Source organism: Epinephelus moara, chromosome 18 (genome assembly GCF_006386435.1).
Source record: "Epinephelus moara isolate mb chromosome 18, YSFRI_EMoa_1.0, whole genome shotgun sequence".
NCBI classification, from domain to species: Eukaryota; Metazoa; Chordata; class Actinopteri; order Perciformes; family Serranidae; genus Epinephelus; species Epinephelus moara.
This window is the reverse complement of record NC_065523.1, coordinates 15,032,258-15,051,767: the sequence shown is the minus strand read 5'-3', so window position 1 is coordinate 15,051,767 and position 19,510 is coordinate 15,032,258. Positions and strand designations below refer to the sequence as shown.

The following is a 19,510-nucleotide window of genomic DNA, read 5'->3' as shown; positions in this document are numbered from 1 at the left end:
CAAAACTGCACACAAATGTCTAATAGGATAAAAATGATTAAGTGAAGACATTTTATATCCAAAAGGTCGAAAGTCAAATTTACTGTGACATCATAATATTCTGCAAAAAAACAAAAAACAAACCCAGAATTTTTTGGCCATTACTCAACATCATATCTTAGGAACAGTAGGGGAGACATTTGGTCAGGTACTGAATTGTTGACACTAATGTTGAAACTGTGCGGATTGTATAGATATTCTGAGCTGCTTGGAGATGTGTCTGAAGCATCCATGTTTTCACAGACATGGATGTAAACTGTAAGGGAAACTTGACTGGTGCGCGGAGGCATACAGTAATTCAGATTTTAAACTACTATATGGGAAAACCAGGTTAACCAATTTATTGGTATTATCATAACGTATCAGGAGTAATACTTTCTGCAGCTTTTTGCCTTGAAGCTGCCATGTACGTAGGAACTCCTTCCTTCCTCCCACTCATCCCACTCATTGACTGTTTGGGGATCATCTCTATGCACCTGCTCTGTCCTGCTCCTCTGACTCCTCTTACCCTGCTTGTTTAGTTAGTCTGCATTTCTAATCCCAGACCTGCTTTTCCTGCCACTGCAGAGTCCTGATGCTTGACCTGGTTTAACTGCACCTTCTCTGTCAGTTGTTCCTGGTCTTGTTTTTGTCCTACCTGCCTTAGCCCTTTGGTCATGCACCTAATCGTACTGCCTTCATTTTGCTGAGTGTAAGCTGCCTTTACCCAACCTGTTTCTCCATTAGCCCATAGCGTATCATATTGAACACTGGTGGTTAGCATGGTGTTCCATAAGTTCACAGGCCAGTTTGGTGTTGCATTTATGGTTTTGTTTTTTCTCTGTGTGTCTTCAGATAGTAAAAAAGCAACCTTGATTATCACCTAGTTGGTTGTTAGCCTCATTGTCTCTTTCTCTAACAACCAGTCAGTGTGTCTGGATCGATTGGATATGTTTCTGCAATAACTACTCGAAAAATACCCACCAAGAGCTAAAAATGCACAGGCTTGTAAAATAATTACTGCAGATATTCTACAGTCTCTGTACAAGGTAATACACCAAGACGAGATGCATCATCATGGCAGGCCTCCATAGGGTTGCAGACACATTAACATGACCAGCCCCTGTACTGAATACATCAGTTATGAAGCTTATGTTTATTTTACACATACAAAGCAGACAAGCACACCACCGCCAGACAGGTTAAGCCTCTTTTCTAAACAGTCTGAATACAGTTTCTGTCAATATTTCACCAGGGTAAATACGTCGACGGTGTGTGATTATGTAACACAGTGTATAGATGGCATATCTTTGAAAAATGATCTTAAACAAGCCCATATTTACCGTCTTATTTATTCCATATTTCCACAACCGAATGAAGTCCCAGTCTCTGCTCCAAAACGTCCTCAACGTTAATGGAAATCTAAACTGTTATGAAGCTGCTAATACTCTTCATTGCAGCTGTGTTGTATCATTTTGTTTCGCTGCATTTTTCTGCTGTTTTGTTTTCAGATCATAATGTGATATGATGGAGTCTGTGGTTTATGTAATTGACTTGTGTTCCCAGTGGCAGGAAGTATGGAGAATATTGAGCGGGGTAACAGGGATATTGATTGGTAGGGGCTGCGATAATTCAGCAGTCTGTGCAGTACTTCAGTGGACTGTATCTTTGAGTCGCTTGTAAATCTCTCAGCATATGCGATATATAGAGGAAGTTACTATACTATGTGCATACTGAAAATCCCCTGATCTTCCACTGGTCCAGTTCTTTGTCTTATGACCTGGACTGGCAATGGAAATGTATGGGGAAGAGGTGAATGTTTATTTTGTACAATGGACACAAATTTACAACACAGCTTCTACCGTCTACTATATAGTTGCACGTGAGTTGGCATACATCCTACAGATCAATGAGATGCCAGTTATATAAAAAGTCCTCGTCTCTGTCGTATCAGTGTTCAGCTTTTATCAGTTAGAGCTGTATGACACAGTGCTTTAGTTATTTCATACAGGTTTAGTGCCAGATGATCCCACTCTCCTGCTCTCTTACACACCAACACAAAGCTCACAGGGCCTGGTGAGACTCAGTGTGATTAATAGTACCAGCAGCGGCTGTTTATCTTACTAGCACGGCTCTATAATGCCAGCAGACTTACGCATACACACCTACACATTCGCAGATGAGGTTAACTGCGCTGCAAAATGGAAAAATGCAGCCTGGATTTACACCATGAAGACTACAAGGAGATGATATACGGCTGTAATTATTACACATGCGTCTCCAGATGCCTTTGCATCACTCAGTTATGCTCACACAAACACAAAAATACCATTACCTTTTTCTTTTATGCTATTAGTGGGAATATCCTGTCAGAAACTGAAAGCATCCGTATGGAAATGTTTGCTAATAATTTCACTTCCTTCCAGGTTTCCTCCCCTCCTCACCCCACTGACCCATGAAAGAAGCCATGCCGGTCCTCACAGCAGGAGCGGGTGAGATGAGTTGGCACAGATGCTCCACACATACTGTCCCATACTGCTTTTTGCTTGCTGTGCTCCATCTGCTCAGGTTAATATGCATGCTGGTTTTTCTTACCCCTCTTCTCTGTAGGGCTACACGAAACGTTGGCCCTGCTGACCTCTCAGCTGCGGCCTGATGCCAATCACAAAGAGGACATGGTCTTCCTCAAAGATGTCTTCAGTGAGAGGAGCTTGGGATACCTCATGAAGGTGAGGAACTCTCAATAAGATTCCATGAGTGACATTATGATAGTAATAATAATAATGATAAGCAGCCATGCTGTATGCAGTTTTAGAGTATGCTTCCAAAAAAGCGGAAAAGAGTTTAAAATGTTCATTGTATTCTCTGATTAACTGAATCTAAAATCATTCATCATTTTGATTTCCTGTTGTCTGAGCTGCTCCCTCTGTGATTAAGCTTTGGTAAAGTTTGGTTATTGTTAGATTGTGGCATGTTGGTAGGCAATAGAATTCAAACAGCAGTATCTCTGCTAACCAAACCGTCCGTCCGTCACAGCCTCTGCTAAGACATTTCTTTGTGCTCTGTTAACATCACACTGCTTTGAGGAAACTGTAAACACAAGTCGTCTTCGGCATTAGAAGAGACAACTTATGTAAAGTTCTTTTTAAGGAGTAGCCAATTTAACAATAATTCAACATACTGTAAGAAGACCAACCTTGTATGCCAGATGGGCAAAGATCTATCCAAACATTGAACCATTATGCCCTAAATGTAATGCACATGTTCTGGCTACGTCCGAATCACCTTTTGGTCAAGCATTTTTAAAGCTTTTAGTGAGATGTTTGGAACCCGATTTGACCCTGACCCGATCTGTGCCCTCTTTGGTTTAACGTCAGAAGCCTCCAGTGCCCATTTGCCAAATAAAGCCTACATGGTCATAAACTTCGCTACATTTCTTACAAGACGTTTGATTCTCTTAGGATGGAAGCATCCATCCTTCTCCCATTGGATCAAAGAAGAAGTACACACTCAAAGGGTCTTCTCAGACCTTTACTAAAGTATGGAGGCCCTTCCTGGACTTTTATGACTCCCTACAGGGGGTTGATTGGAGATTTAGTCTCTATTAGTTTGAAAAAAATTGATTACCTCTACAAAGGAGGTACATTTATGACACCTTTGTTTATTTGCCTTTCAGTCAGTTAGCAAGACCTCTCAAAAATAGCTGATTTCAATGATATTTGTAGAAGCAGCTTAAAGACCACGGTGCAAATTTAGCTCTTGGTACAGATTTTAAAACTGTGAAATGATTGTTTAGATCTGATAACATCTTCTGTATTTTCTAATGGACTGCAGCTTTAATTTAAATAAAGAAAAATAGGGCACAAGTACCCCGTGTGTATAATATGTAGTGAAAATGTACAAATTTTGATATTAACACATTTCCAGCATTGTGCAGTCTCAATGAAGGCATGCACTTTTTTCTGTACATAAAAAAATAGTAGTTTTAAGTAGGGCCCGACCGATATGGATTTTTTGGGGCTGATGCCGATTCCGATATTATGGAATAAAAAAATCCGATAACCGATATATCAGCCGATTAAATTTTTATGTTTTTCAATTTAAAAACCCCCAAAATACCTGCTTTTGATGGCTTAAATATAGTTCAGACACTCGTTACAAAGATATAAACTGAAGGAAGAACATTTTACTATTTTCAAATACTTTCATTATCAGAAATTGTGTGGAACAAGCAGCATATGAACAATTTGAACACAAAATAAATCAAAAATATGATGTGCAAAAAGGGAAATAAAATAATCATACAAAGTCTATATGAATGAAGACATTCTCATGTATGTTCACAGTACCAGAGTTCTTCTTATTATTGCCAATTTAACAGAGGTAGTTTATAGTGCAGAAAGTAACACAAGGACATCATTTCTAAGTAAAACACCATATTCCCTGCATTTTATTAGTGATGGAAATATAAGTGTTAACAGTTTTCAGAGTAGGTCCCTGATTTGTTTGTGCCTTGCACATGCAATAGGATGCACATGCTTCATAGTCTTCCACTGATCCTAACGTGGGAACAGGCAACTTTTCAACTTCCAAGTCATGTTAATCTTGTTGCTGCTGTCACAAAGGCAACTGGATCGCTGCATGTTCTACTCAGAGCCTCACAACCAACAACACAGGGCACACTGCATTTTTGTTTTTCACAGTTACGTCAGTTGTTTCAGAATCCGCCATTTCCTCTACTGGGGATCGTGACTGTAAAGAACCTACACTGATACTCTTATTGCTACCGATAGCTACCAGGGACACTATCCTCTTCATGTGTTTGCTGCACAATGATAGTTGCACTTCTTTTTTGTTGTGAATCAATCTTTTATTTTCACAGGAGATTGTACCCAGTGCCAGACAGACAAGCATAGTGAAAGCAGAGCTTATAGGGAACCAGTCTGAATGCAGATGGTGTCATTATTCTATAGACATTACAGTGTGTAATCAACATTTATGCTGATTACACACTGTAATCGTAATTGTGACCTTTGTTTGTTTACAAGAAAACTCCTGAGGGCGTCTTTAACCTTTATTCCCAAACCATGCATTCCCTTCTGAGACCCCCCTCTAACAAACTACTTGTGATTGCAGATTCATGAGAAGCTGAGACAGTATGAGAGACAGAGCCCAACGCCCGTCCTCCACAGTGCCTCTTCTTTGGCAGAGGATGTAAGTTCATCACACACACACACTCACACACACTCACATACACACACAAACCCTAAATTACTTTTCCACTTGGGCACAGCAGTCAGTCTCAATGAGTTAGCTCCGACAGAGAAGCAATGCAGGTATCAAAAGTGAATTTTAATGTTCTCAAAGTGCTGAATCATCGATGCTCATCTAATGAAACTCCATATCCTGCTGCTCTCTCGCTCTCTACAGTTATCAGTGGGGAAACTGCTGACCTTAGCTGCTCGCTACTTATCTCCCCCTGTGTGCATGTCTGTTATGTATCTGTCTGCATTTATTCTACAATAAACTGCAGCGTGCATTACTGGCAAACACATGCATGGGTTCAGGCCAGGTCAGGGCTCATGTGTGTTGTGTGATTGGCAGGTGGCAGAGGAGCTGCAGAGCGGACCAATGAGCACAGAGGAAAAGGAGCTGCTGCACCTGCTGACATCACCACATCTCAAGGTAAACATGCTTTTGCTGATTGCCATCAGTCCCATGAGGAAATGTGACATTAGTGTACAGTCATTCAGCAGTTATTCCTGTAAGACATTAATTCATCTGTGAAGCTGTTTACAGATTGGGGTGGATGTCAGCTGCTCTATCTGCGCCCCAGCAGCTCAACATCAGCACTGTACTCTCAGCACGTCTGATTTCTGTCCCATCAGGCTGTTCTCTCGGTGCACGACACCGTGGCTCAGAAGAACTTTGATCCAGTGCTGCCACCGCTGCCGGACGACTTTGAGGATGAGCTGGAGGAAGAGTCGGTGAAGATTGTCAGGCTGGTGAAGAACAAAGAGCCTCTGGTGAGCTGTAGAGAGGAGAACATAAGAACCTGCAGGAGAAGTGGAGGAAAGAGGAAGAGATTAAAAGACTGAGACCATTTTCTCTTTTCTGTTAATGATCCTGTATTATGTGTCTGTTCTCCAGGGAGCCACCATCAGGAGGGATGAAGCTACTGGGGTGGTGATCGTGGCTCGGATCATGAGAGGAGGTGCAGCCGACCGAAGTGGTAAATTGTGCTTCTTTTCTTCTTCAAAACAGAACAACACAAGGAAGACAAAAACAGCAAATGCAGGACAGTTAAAATTACATCAGAGAATAATAGAACAAAGTTATGTTCCTTGTCATGCGTTGTATTGATTTGATGTTGGTATGTACGGGTGTGTGTATGTTTTCTAAACAGTCAGTCAGGGGCAGGGTATCTGCAGGTTTGTTAATAGGCTTACGTGTCTAATATTCATCTAAATTATAATATGCTTTCCAAAGTTTAGAAAAAGATCATACTCTGAATATTAAAGCAAGATTAAAGCAGTTTCACAGTAACACTGGAAGAATGGGACGGGATCTGCAGACAGGAATGCTTAATAAAAAGCTTTACCCCCCTGGAGAGAATTCAGCAGCAAAAATGTGGCTCGTTTAGTCTGTGCTCCAGCTCATAAGACTAACTTTTTTAATTGAACTGCCAGCTGGAGGTTCTGTGGAAGTGCTGTGGCAAACTATTTTCATATTTTCTGGAATTGTCCCTCTGTGGCTTCATTTTGGAGAAATGTCCAAAGAGTTTTAGAGGCAGTTTTTAAAATGAAAATCTGTTTTGATATTAAAATCATGTACCTTGGTGATCTAGAAGAGCTCCATTGTGAGAGATTAGTGATTGATACTTGTTGAGGGTGTTTTTCACATCTGTGAAAGGCTTTGACTAGAAAATGGCTGAAGTTTGTCATACCAACCTTAAATGAGTGGATTGACTTAGTTGACAATATATACATGAGAATTACATTTAAACTAAGAACCCAAACTGATATTCCCGATGAAGTCATGTGTCAACTGTAAGGCCTGATTTCCTATAGCAGTAATATTTTCATGTGCAAGTGCAGAATCATTATAGGTTGATGAGAATGTGTGGCGTTTGTATGCATATGCATATATATACAGTATATATATATATATACACACATACACACATCTATATGTATGCAGGTTTTGTTTTTTATTTAAAAAGGATCCTCCCCTAGTTCTTACTTACTTTTGTGTCCGGTTGACACATGTTTCATTTTGAGTTCTGTATTCTTTAATAGAAAACCTGATAAAATGTAAATAATAAAAAAAGTCTTGAATTTAATTTTAAGAATGATAGACTTTAGAAGTTATTAAATAGTCTTAAATTTGAATTTGTGAGGTGTTAATTGCTACAAATGTTTTTGCTACATTGATTCATCTTTTTAATTCTTTTCATCAAAAAGCTCTTCTGAGTAATAGTCCATATTCCTGATGTTATAAATCTTAAAACCAACACTTAACCTAATACTGTCTTTTTACTTCATATGTGCAGTAGGGCTGCAACGATTAGTCAACTAATTGATGACTAATCGACTATTAGAATAATCGGTGACTATTTTTGTAGTCGACTAATCGGTTTGAGTCATTTGTCATAGAAAAGTACTATAAAAGTACCCCAAAATACTCTTACTGCAGCTTCTTACACTCAAATATTGGCAGCTTTACACACTCTCCCATGATGGTGAACTAAAACCCTTCGGTGTGAGTATGAATTAAGGCATTATGACATAATTTTGGGGTTTGGGAGAGACAGACCGACATTTTTCAACATTTTAACACATTCTTCAATAAAATGATTAGTCGACTAATCGAAGAAATAATCGACAGATTAGTCGACAATGAAAATAATCATTAGTTGCAGCCCCAATGTGCACTTATCTGTTGGCAAAATGTAGATAAACCAAACTTACTCTAAAAACAATATTCCCACAAACCTACCTCTGCACAGGACCATCACTGCAATTTCTTCCTACAATCGTTTTCTGTTTCCTGGTATGTGGGGATCAGATTTACTTTGTAGGATGTGCTTTCTATGATTGTATTCTTCCAGAAGTTTATCTCTTCCTCCTCTGACCAATATGGTTTTCTTGTCTTCTTTTCTTCTGCCATTTTGTGACTGTCTAACAATAGGCCAACTTTGTGAGATGAAAACAGGCGTCACAAGCAAACAAAAAATCTCCATGGAAACTTGTACCGCTGTAAAATCTTTTTCAACGCAGTTAACAAGTTAACATTTTTCCTTAACTAAGAAAACCTTTTAAAGGATTCTGTTCAACTGTGTAAATCCCTCAGCTAAGGGGAAATTAAGCCTTAAGTGTCATACTTAGGGAGAAAGAAGGTGATTTGTGCAACTGGGCACAGGATCTTAGGAAGAAAACTACCAAGTGTTCTTTGTGTATAACTATAGAATGTAAACTCATTTCAGTTTGTTAAAACCCCTAAATTCTTACAAGTGATAGAGAGGACATGATTCTGGTGTCCTTATTTGTAGCTACAACCGTGCTCACAACTTACAGACATGCAGTAATGTAGCACAGCCCTCAGGACGCCTCAGGAGACTCCTGATTATTACCGCAGTGTGATGGCATTTATCTCCCTGCAGCCAGTGAAAATTAGTGACATTGTTTGACAAACAGAATTCATATATGTGCGAGATATAAACCTGATACAGCGATGACAGTGAGATCAAAGCTGCAGTGGGAGAGATGCAGCTTCAGCAGGAGGAGGAGGGAAATGAAAGGGATGGTGCGGTTGTTGCTGATACCCAAAGCTCTCCACGAGTCCCCAGAGAATCAATCACACGATATAGACTCAGCAGAGATCCTTTAATGGGCGTTACCATGGAAATATCAGCCACATGCAGGTGCGTGTGTAAGTGTGTGTTGGCATTAGAGACATGCATGCTGGGAAAGGAAACCAATCATTGTTTGTATCCATTAATCATTTATGTCTCCCTCCGTTTTCTTGCTGCGTCGTGTGATGGAAAAAGCTCTCGTCAGTGCGGAGACTGAAGCTTTAGAGAGACTTCAGAGTTAGCCTCAGGTCTCTTTGTAAATGCATACATTATGCTAGTGTGATTGCACAAACGTGCGTCTGCTATGTGCTCCTCTGCCCTGAGGGGGAAGCGTATTGATCTGACTTCTTCCAGCCTTTGATTCCATTGTAGTGGCTGCAGCAAACAGATCCCAGCTGATGATAGAGGCAGTCTGTGGATCTGACAAAGAAACTGATGTTAAGATGCGAACGATAAACCCAAAAGACCCGGGAAAGCTCACTGAGGACTCTTTTAAATGCCACTGATGTTTGTTTCCACTTAGTCTGTGTCTTCACTCTGTCTCTCGCCCCCATAGGTTTGGTCCATGTTGGAGATGAACTCAGGGAGGTCAACGGAGTCTCTGTAGTCCACAAGAGGCCCGATGAGATCAGTCAGCTGCTGGTAAGATGCACAGTTGGGTACCAAATATGAAATGTGTACATTGTGCTAAAGGTGTGTAGATGGTATTCTAAATTATAATATCTTTCCTTTTTGGCTTCTTATGGTCTGCAACTTTATAACGGTGAGATGCTTTTACAATCGAGTCTGTCATTTGCACTTTTAAGCAGATGTATACTCAAAAGAAAATAATACTAGTAATTATCTGTGGAAGTAAATCAAAACAATGCAAATCAGGACTTCTTGAATGTTAATCAGATGTTCTAAAGATAGTTCTGATTTACTTTATATCATCACCATTAATGTCTATAGACAGTCTAAACCAGTGGTTCCCAACTGGTCCAACCATGGGGTCCAGATTTCTCCTTAGTCATTACTTCAAGGTCCACACAGTTTGATATATTCAGTGTCATACTTGTGTTTATTCATGTTGTCGAGCTAGTTTGCTGTCTCTGTTAAGTAGCTGTTCGTTAGTCAATCACTCTACAGGAGAAAACAGCACTTCACAATAAAAGCTCTGTGCCAAAAATTCACTTTGCTTCAAAATAAAGTGTATTTTTTACAAACTTGACATATTTGCGAGTCACTTGCCGCCCATTCAGAATGGACCTGCAACCCACGTTTGAACCCCGACCCACCAGTTGGGAACCACTGGTCTAGACGATGTATTTGCCACAGTCAGGAGTAGGAGTGTAAGATAATATTAATGCACTTGAGTTTCATGATATTATGGTTTGTGATACTGTATCAATCCACTAAAACACTATGGATTTTTAATTGTTTACATTTGTTTTAATTTTCATAATTTGTTTTCCCAAAGCATCCTGCAAGCACAGTTATTTATTTTTTTTACTGATATATGCAAATTTTAATTCCGTTGCTTCCATTCCATAAAGTAGAGGTATGATGTTTACTGTTAATGGAACTGTAATAAATACAAATGTAGATCCCACTCCTCTGATCGCATAAAAAACTAAACTTTTTTATGCATATGGTGGTCTGATCTTTTTTGTATGACAGTTACTTTGAAATTAGATTTAAAGAAAGAATGCCAAATATCACCTTGCTTACAGTATTGCAGTATATTGCTATATAGTGAATCTTAACCCCTGTACTGTAGTGGTGCTCTGTGACACTAGAGGTCAATGGCCAGTGGTTTCCTAAATACTTTCGATCAGCATGTAGAAACTTGCTGCAACCTTTTTAGGCCATAACATAGGACTTTTAGGCCTTAACATAACTGGAGATATGCTATAGTGGTAAATATAATGTTTGGTAAGTGAGAAATGCAAGTCACTGATAATCATAAGGTAACCATCCATATATATATATATATATATATATATATATATATATATATATATATATTAAATTTAAAAATAAAGCACAGAGCTGGAGGGAGCTGGGTAATATTCCGAGGATATTCAAAAATAAAATTTTTCAAAATTAAAGTCATAAATTTACATGAAAAAATACTTAATTAAAATGGTGAAATTACAAGAAAAAAAATCCCAAATTTACAGCCTAACCCAGTCAGCAGCTTTATACTTTCTATAAACTAAAAATAATAAGTCTACTAAATCTATAAAGAATCAGCCAACGTGACTCACACAGGACACAAACCCATTCATCCTCCATGCCTTCCTCTCTGTGTGGACTTTCCTTCTTTTTATACTATATCACTTGACTTCCTGGCATCAAATTATGTGCATTTTTACTTGTAAATTTACCACTTTAATCCCAGAAATTCTTAGTTTTTCACAGAATATTTATTATTTTTTATTATAATTACATTACATTATTACAATGACCCTAACACCCTATCATACTGTACTATGTAGTGTGGTGGATAAATTATAAACTCAAGGGAATGGTGACAATTTTCTGTAGGATCACGATAGGAGTGAGTCATCACCTAAAATGTTCTGTCCATCTTTTATTTATTTATAAACAGGGTGCACTGATAGTCCATTAAAAGTGAAATTCACCTCAGGGAGCCTTTTAAGCCAAGTATACTTAGTGTTTGTCTTTAATTGGAGCCTGCAGTCACACTCCTCTCTCCCCTACTTCCTCTGTCTATTTGTAATCTAGTCCCAGTCCCAGGGCTCCATCACTCTAAAGATAATCCCTGCCATTAAAGAAGAGGACCGACTGAAGGACAGCAAGGTGAGATGAGGCACTGACGGAGTGACTGAGAATGCTCGGTGGAACTGCAGCTAAGAGGAAACAGACTGGAGGAAATCCTTAACGATGTTTATTTACAATAAATAATATCTAAATATGGTGCTTGATCAGTGGTTGGTGTTTTTCAGGTGTATATGAGAGCCTTGTTTGATTACATCCCGCTGGAAGACAAAGCGACGCCTTGCCAAGAAGCGGGACTTCCCTTCAAGCGGGGAGACATCCTGCAGGTCGTGACCCAAGATGACCCCACGTGGTGGCAGGCAAAGCGCGTGGGAGACAGCAACCTGCGGGCTGGACTCATCCCTTCCAAACAGTTCCAGGAGAGGTGAGAGCACCCGGGGGGAACAACCTGTGGTGGTAAACTGATCAGTGCCAGGACTGTGCGGGTCACCCACACACTGCTGATATTTATTTTATCCCTCCATTTGTAATCTGTTAAATCCACGTTCATGTGTTCCACTTTGAAGGGTCAACTATGATTAGATGGAGCGTCAAAGCAGTGCGGGAAAAAATAAATAAATGGAAACATAGCCTTGAATAGGCGCACGCTGATACTGTTAGTGTCATAATCCGTCAGTAAAATGATCTCAGCTGGCTGGGAGATCCCTGCCAAACACTGCAGCGTCTGTTGGATTAATAACCACAGCTTAAACACAGAGAAAGACACAGGTCAGAGGGATGTCCGAGCTCTGGGAAGCCCACGTGCTGTGTTTTGTAGGTTAAATAATGTTTAGGATGGAATAACATATTTCTGCTGATGCCGTGTGTTCGTGCTGCACTCTGAGCTCGGAGCTACAACAATGATGAATGAGAGGAATGTCTTTGAATGCATCAGCATGAGCTAACAAAAGTAGCATAAGCTCAGGTCTGCTTACTGACATCACGCAGTGTCGTCATGAATGGATTACTGAATGAGCCTAACACACACAGAGCCTCTGTTTGAAGTGCCTGTTTGTATTTATTGTTGGGAAGTCAATCAAACAGCTACAAAGAAATGCAAAGCAGCTACAGAGATACAAAACTCTCAATACTACGAAGAGACACAAAAACAGCACACAGTGATACAGTGACCAAAAAGAGGTGACACCAAAACCACATAATATTACCTAAAAGAGACAAAAGTGATCACAAAGAGAACCAAAATCACCACCAGGACGTGATGTGGATGTGAAGATGTGCACCGGCCTGTGCTTGCCAGCGTGCTGCATAACTGTAAGACATAAAACAACCACAAAGAGATGGAGACAAGAGCCCTTTTTAGATAGGAATTGTGCAAATTTGCAGGAAAGCCCAATCAGTCTTCTTTCAGCATTGGCAGTATAAAAACAAAATCGGGGGGCGTGAGCAAGTAACAAAACGTGTAGCTCAGCGTGTGACGTAAACAGTGACGTGCTCCGAGGGAAGCCGCGGCTGGTCAGTCCTTCTGCGATTCTCTCATAAGTCGACCCGTCCTTCACCGTTCCCGTCATCTGACAGTTAATGGCCTCTTTGTTTGCGAGGGCAAGGAGGGCACGCAATGCCTTGTCTCCCCAGTTGCTCATCTTTACAGTGTCTGTCAGGTTTGTGTTTCCCTCTTGCTACTAGCTGCTCACTAATTCCTGCTATCAGCTGTTTCCTGTTTATCCACCACTAGTGGGTCGCACGTGCGGCGTCATCAACAGCTCCTCCCTCAAGTCTTCAACAGCCCCTCCCGTTGCGGAAGGCCGCTTCAGTCTGTTTAAACTAAAAGGGTTCCGCCAATATGACTACCCTACGAGGCGGAAAATTGGGCACCTCGGATCAACTTGCCAATCCGGCTCTGTGTGTCTAAACGCTTGCAGCTCGCCGGCAAAACCGCCCAACATTCGCGGAAAACCTGGCAGTGTAAAAGGGGCTAATATCAAATAGTGACAAAATTACCTAAAAGACACCCAGATGAGATGTAAAAAGACCACACAGATACAAAATCACCACAAGGAGCCACTAAATGACCTAAAAGAGACATAAAACAATCACAAAGAGATGTAAAAAGACCACAAATAGATGGAGACGACACCAAAGAGACACAAAAAACTAGAGATGCAAAAGACCAAGTAGAGGCAATAAAAAAAGACAAAGGCTACGTTCACGTTACAGGGCTTACTGCTTAATTCCGATTATTTCCCCTGATTTGATCTTTCTGCCAATATAGTTCACATTCATGTTTGAAGTGATCCATATCTGACATCAGTGTGAACAGATCTCTGCCCTGAAACGCGTCATATGCAACCAATAACATTACTCACATGCAAGTTGGAACAACAACAAAAAGCAACACATTTGTATTTGCAAAACATTTGTTTGGGTAAATGTCAGATGTCAGATGATAGTTCGTCTTGTCCATTGTTCCAAAGGGCTGTTACTCAAACGGCACACTCCAGAACAGAGGCACATGGCCAATTATTATGCAGATTAACATTACTGGACCGCTGTTTGTTTTCGGGACTGTTGTGATATGTGACATTTTCCGAAATATTGAGGCTTCAGGATTATGAGCCGTCGGAACAATGGCATGAGGGTGAGAAGACAAAGTAACACAAAAGCCATAGCTATAGCTAGGAGTGGTGGGTCTGCGATGTGGAGGGTTTCACAGAGGAACAGTTTCTCCAAACTTTAGGAAGTCCAAAGCTAAATTCCAATATCTCTGTTGGCGCCTCACAACAGGCTGTCACAGCATGTAGGCAAGCTGTCAACATTAGAAAGTGTTTGGCGGCTGCTGCTCTATTGGCTGGTGACTGGGGCAGCCTAAAACAGCAGCGGTACGGCTTCAGCAGCCTTCTGTAGTTTCAGCAGACTGCTCTGACACTATGGGGTGAGCGATCTGTGCCTGCACAGTTCGGCCCAACTCTAATTTAAAAAAAAGTCTGTGTCTACACCTCTCTAAAATAACAAATCAGTGTCACATCAGAGCAAAAAAAATTGGATTTGTGAATGAAGAAATGTAGCCAAATTGGTGACATCTATTAGTTGGGGTGGGGGCGCCCTTTACATGTTTGTCCTCAGGAGCCTGTTATCTCATAATCTGTTCTTAAGTGTTGTATGTTTCTCTCTCTGTCATGTTTAAATCTTTTGTTCCACCTCTCTAACATTCCCTCCCTCCCTTGGCTTACTGTGTATTTCTGACCTGATGATTCTCTTCCTGCCTCCGTCCCCTCCGGCTCTTTGTTCTGCTGCACATATCTCCAGGCGACTGGCCTACAGGATGAAAATGGGCACTCTCCCGAATCCAAAATCCCCTAAAAAGCCTGTCTGTAAGTTTCTGCTTACCGGGATTCTCTCTGCACCCTCAGCATTATTTCATGATTACAGTTTACTACTCGCAGCATCTCCCACTATCAGCCCTGCTTTCTCTGCTAATGTACTCGATCACTGTCATTATAGGACAATAATATCTCCGCTGGATAAATGCAGCACTGTTTTCACTGACATTTATTGACCTTTTGTGCTGGTAATTGGCATTCTCAGAGGCATTAGTATTCATTGTCCGTCCTCTCCATGCTGCTATGTGGACATTTTTTTAAAAAGGGATGAGAGAGAGATGGAGGGGCACAGAGACGGAGGGAGGGATCACAGATATGAATTAATCTCTTTCATGTTCGGTCCATCTGGCCAGCGAGCAGCTTAAGTAGATCCAGACAGTGCTACAAGCTGCGCCCACTGAGAAACAAAGCCCCAACAATATATTACAATTCTCACTTTCTCACTTGATACTATAGCGGCGGCGTGTAAACCCGCCAGGTGAGTGGGTAATGTGAGTGGTGGCTCTTCGTGGCGCGTAAGCTGCAGGCGATCCGATTAGGCCTGAGCCACGGGGAGACAACAAGAGCTTAGCGGTGTGGCAGCTAGCCCTGCTACGCCGCGCAGCAGCAAGCCTGCGGGGACTCTTCTGTCTCGGCCTCCCTCCACGCTCCTCCAGCTCTCTGATTAATTCCCCTAAATCCCAGCAGGGGCCCTTTAAATGTGGATCCCCCTCCCGTGTCTCGTCTGTGACGTCACTGACGACGGCAATAAATCTCTTCAAATTTGAAATCCTCATTTCATACATTTTTAAATCTCACTCTTTTATGTGTGACACTTTCACCTCCTCTAATGTTTTACACTCTGTTTCTCCTTGTTGCAACTATATCAGATGACCAAGGATGTGATAAAGGTGGGTGCATGTGCAGCAACAAACATGATTCATGTAGAACAACAAACACATCATCACACAAAACACACAAAGGAAAATGTTCTTAGAGGCCTCAAAGCCTCAGTGTGTGTGCGTGTGTGTGTGTGTGTGTATAGCTTGCATTTGTACTAGTAGGGTGTCCATTTGGGATTTCTACCGCTTCCAGCTTAATTCCTCCCCTCCTGCTGTTAGTGCACCAGACTAGAATAGAGATTCTTTGCTTAGCTTTTGTGTGTGTGTGTGTGTGTGTGTGTGTGTGTGTGTTTTTCTGCGTGTGTGTGTTGTACCAGGTGATGTGCAGGCAGAACAGCATCTCTTGAGACTTTAGCCCAACCAAGCAGAGGTTGTTAAAGATAACAATAGCTCGTCTTTTCTTTTGCGTCATCGTCAGTCCCTATTATCTCTTGTTCTGTTTTCCACTCCTCATCTTTTGCTCTGCTGCAGTTCCAGCTGCTGTTTTTATGTTGTTTCCTCCTGTTTCTGTGCTGTTAGAGACTTTTCCTCATCCATCATTAGTCTGTTTTCTGTCTGCCATCAGTGCGTCTCATCATACAAGGCCAGAATCGAGACATAGATGATTAAAAGTAAACATTTGTCTTTTGTTTTGGGGTTGTGCATTTGTAGGTTTCTGTATGTGAGACAGTTTGTACCTCAGCTGTGAATCTTTGGGGAGGCGAGGCTTGTTTACGTGTGTGTGTGTGGGTCACAGAGATTCGGCTCACAGCTGGCTCCTCTCCAGATGAAGGAGCCATTTTTTTCTCTCCTTTCTTCTGCTCTCCTCTCCTCTCGTAATGTCAAGCCTCTTCATCAAGCCTTCGTTAGCGGCTGTTGCCTCCAACAACGTTCCTTCATTATCTCTCGGCTGCCCCTCCACTCTCGCCTCTTGCCGTCTGCCTGCCTGCTGCCTGTCTGCCCCGCCTGCCCTCTCCAGCGCCCTATGGCCCGCCCCACCCTCTTTGACTCCTCCACCTCCCCATACTCCTTAACTCTTCCAGGTCTCTTACCCTGTGCTTACCCCCTCTTTTCCCTGCTTGCCTCCCTACAGAGGACTGTGACTGTGAGGGCTATTTCAATGGACAGTACATAGGTGAGAGCGTGCACATCTTTCTCCACCTCCTTCTCCCTATCTGCTCTTTGCCTGCTGCAGCCTGGCTGTGCACTGGGTCCCTGGGTGCTTCTGGGCTGTGGGTCAAAATGACTGCTTGTGTAGGGTTGACCTGTCTGGGGCCGGGGGTTGAGGGATAAAAGGAAGGGGGCGAAGGGTCAAGAGACGGGGTCAAAGACAATGTCAAAGGAGGAAGATGGATGAGGAGCGATCTGATTTATTTAGGGCGAAGGGAAAACATGTGCAGGTGTAGAAAAAACATCACAAGTGTTTATATCAAATCTGACTGCAGAAAAAAATGTGTAGGAAATATTGTCTCACACTTCTGACGGTGCCAGTAACAGATCTGCCTCTGCAGAGACTCCACTGCATAATTAGAGTTAACAGATAGTTCAGGGATGCGTCAGATATCACAGTATAGAAGCAAAACAGACTTAGACTGTATTACATTAAAAATAAAGCGATGGATTTGATTAGTGCAGAATTTGTTATGAGTTATGAGTCTATCATTTTCTAATTATGTCTCAGGAAGTGTCCTGAAAAGCACTCTGTCATTTGGCGCTACTTACAGAGTAAAGAGAGACAGTCTTCAGTTGGAACAGTTAGTACAATAAATCAGGGGTGGGATCAAGTCACTGATTTTCAGGTCACAAGTAAGTCTCAAGTCTTTGCACTCAAGTCCCAAGTCAAGACTGACAAGTTCAGAGTCCAAAACAAGTCACAATATGCTCTTTACTAAATGTAATACCATTTTAACACAGTAATGAAAATCCTGAATGCTTTTTTAAGTATGTATTTATTCATTAAAATAAGTTTGTTGGAAGTTGTTAGATTGAGACCCACACGTTTTGCATTCTGCAATTCTTTGTTTTTCACCACTGATAACCGCATAGTTTTTGTATGCTATTTTTTTTTCCAAATGATGCTCCTGCAGCTTGATTGGATGCTGTTGGATTTGTCCAAACAAAGTGGATCTGAGGAATGAAGTATAGACTTGCTGGCAAGGCAAAGCCTTAGCGTTAGTTTATTCACTTGAAATGAACTGATTTGTGGCACACTTTTTAAACAGCATACTTTTCAATCTTTGGGCTTTGGGGAAGGTATCAAGTATTTTCAAGTCAAAACACTCAAGTCCAAGTGAAGCCATGAGTCATTGGTGTAAAAGTCTAAGTCGAGTTGCAAGTCTTTTTTGATTTTGTCAAGTTGAGTCTAAAGTCATCAGATTTGTGGATCAAGTCCAAGTCGTGTGACTCATGTCCACACTTTTGCTAGGTTTGGCTGGTATTTATTTTTTCATTTCTTCTTAATATTTTACAGAGGTATACGGTATATGATGATACACACATGAAAAATACTGTAAAAGCTAAGATGCTGATGATAAAACTCATTGTAGCATATATATCACTGTCAGGCTTACAATGCTGTGTTTTGTATGTGTAGTTAGTCTACTTTGAGAAGTCTTGCTGGGTTCAAATACTTATGGCCCATACAATAATGAATAAATAGGAAATAAGTGCCCTTCTTGCTAGAAGACCCACTGTCACTTGTTGTCATGGCGGATACAGAAACATTAGAGGGCTGAACAGAGATGATGTGATGAATAAGATCATGTGGCTAATGAACTGCTCTTGTAGTCGAAGAAGTCATCTGAAGATAAAGTTATATATGGCATTACTCCCAAATAGGGGCAGAGGCATTTTTCCTTTTCACTAGTCCTGTAACATTATCCCCACCACTCCCAATCACCACCTTTTTCAGCTCAGCTGCTTGCTTTATCTGTAGAGACTGACCTCTGGTGGCACATGCTGTGCACTACAATAGCTCATTACAGCGTGTCCTATCAGTTTAATAAAAAAGAAGCATCTGTATTTTTGATGGTATTGAAAATCATACCTTTAAGATTTTTAAATATGCCGGTATATCATAAGATCTTGACACTGCCCAAACCCTAACCTCGCAATTATTTTCAAACAAATGTTAGTGCACAGGATAAATATAAATACACGAATATCCACTTGGGATGAAATGGAGCTCTTCTTTCAAGATTAATTCCTATTGTAGTACCAAATGATGGTTCTCTCCAGGAATTTTTTTCGCAAATGATTAGGAAAGTACGGACCTGCAAAAAAAAAAAAAAAGGTACAGTAATGGGAAATGTTGATACTTACTGCACTAAAATGGGTAGAAAGGCTTATTTATGTTGCGATAACAAGCTTAAAATTCCAATCTGGGTGAAGGGCATATGTAAGTCCCCTTTATCCTCAACCCCTCTCTAGCCTTCCACTGGCCTCCCCTCCCTCACCCTTCTTCAGCCCAACCTGGCCCCTTTTTACTCCCCCACATCCTGTGAGCTGCTGGAATGATGATGAGCACAAGGAGCGATCTAAACACAACTGAAAGCTTATCAGCACCTTCTCCCTGTAACACAAAATACATGATCAAAACAGTATTTGTGCTTCCTATCATGCACTCTGCTTGGAGCTGTAAAACCCTCCCCTCCATCCCTCCGCTCGCCCCCCCCCCC

At 41.2% G+C, this 19,510-nt stretch overlaps 1 protein-coding gene across 5 annotated transcripts in view; it reads left to right on the top strand.

The window, feature by feature from the left end:
- The window catches only part of LOC126405894 (MAGUK p55 subfamily member 3-like), a 46,038-nt gene that overhangs the window by 19,683 nt on the left and 6,845 nt on the right, over positions 1 to 19,510 (top strand). For 3 of the 5 annotated variants that reach the window (XM_050069911.1, XM_050069910.1, XM_050069914.1), the window contains 12 exons: positions 2,445 to 2,510; positions 2,629 to 2,747; positions 5,155 to 5,232; positions 5,623 to 5,703; positions 5,907 to 6,044; positions 6,169 to 6,250; positions 9,429 to 9,514; positions 11,603 to 11,677; positions 11,824 to 12,020; positions 14,900 to 14,964; positions 15,843 to 15,863; positions 16,927 to 16,968. In XM_050069911.1, the coding sequence (XP_049925868.1) occupies positions 2,474 to 2,510; positions 2,629 to 2,747; positions 5,155 to 5,232; positions 5,623 to 5,703; positions 5,907 to 6,044; positions 6,169 to 6,250; positions 9,429 to 9,514; positions 11,603 to 11,677; positions 11,824 to 12,020; positions 14,900 to 14,964; positions 15,843 to 15,863; positions 16,927 to 16,968 (1,021 nt within the window). In that variant the 5' untranslated portion in view covers positions 2,445 to 2,473. The remainder of the gene's footprint in view (positions 1 to 2,444; positions 2,511 to 2,628; positions 2,748 to 5,154; positions 5,233 to 5,622; positions 5,704 to 5,906; positions 6,045 to 6,168; positions 6,251 to 9,428; positions 9,515 to 11,602; positions 11,678 to 11,823; positions 12,021 to 14,899; positions 14,965 to 15,842; positions 15,864 to 16,926; positions 16,969 to 19,510) is intronic. The other 2 variants (XM_050069912.1, XM_050069913.1) reach the window with 2 other exon arrangements.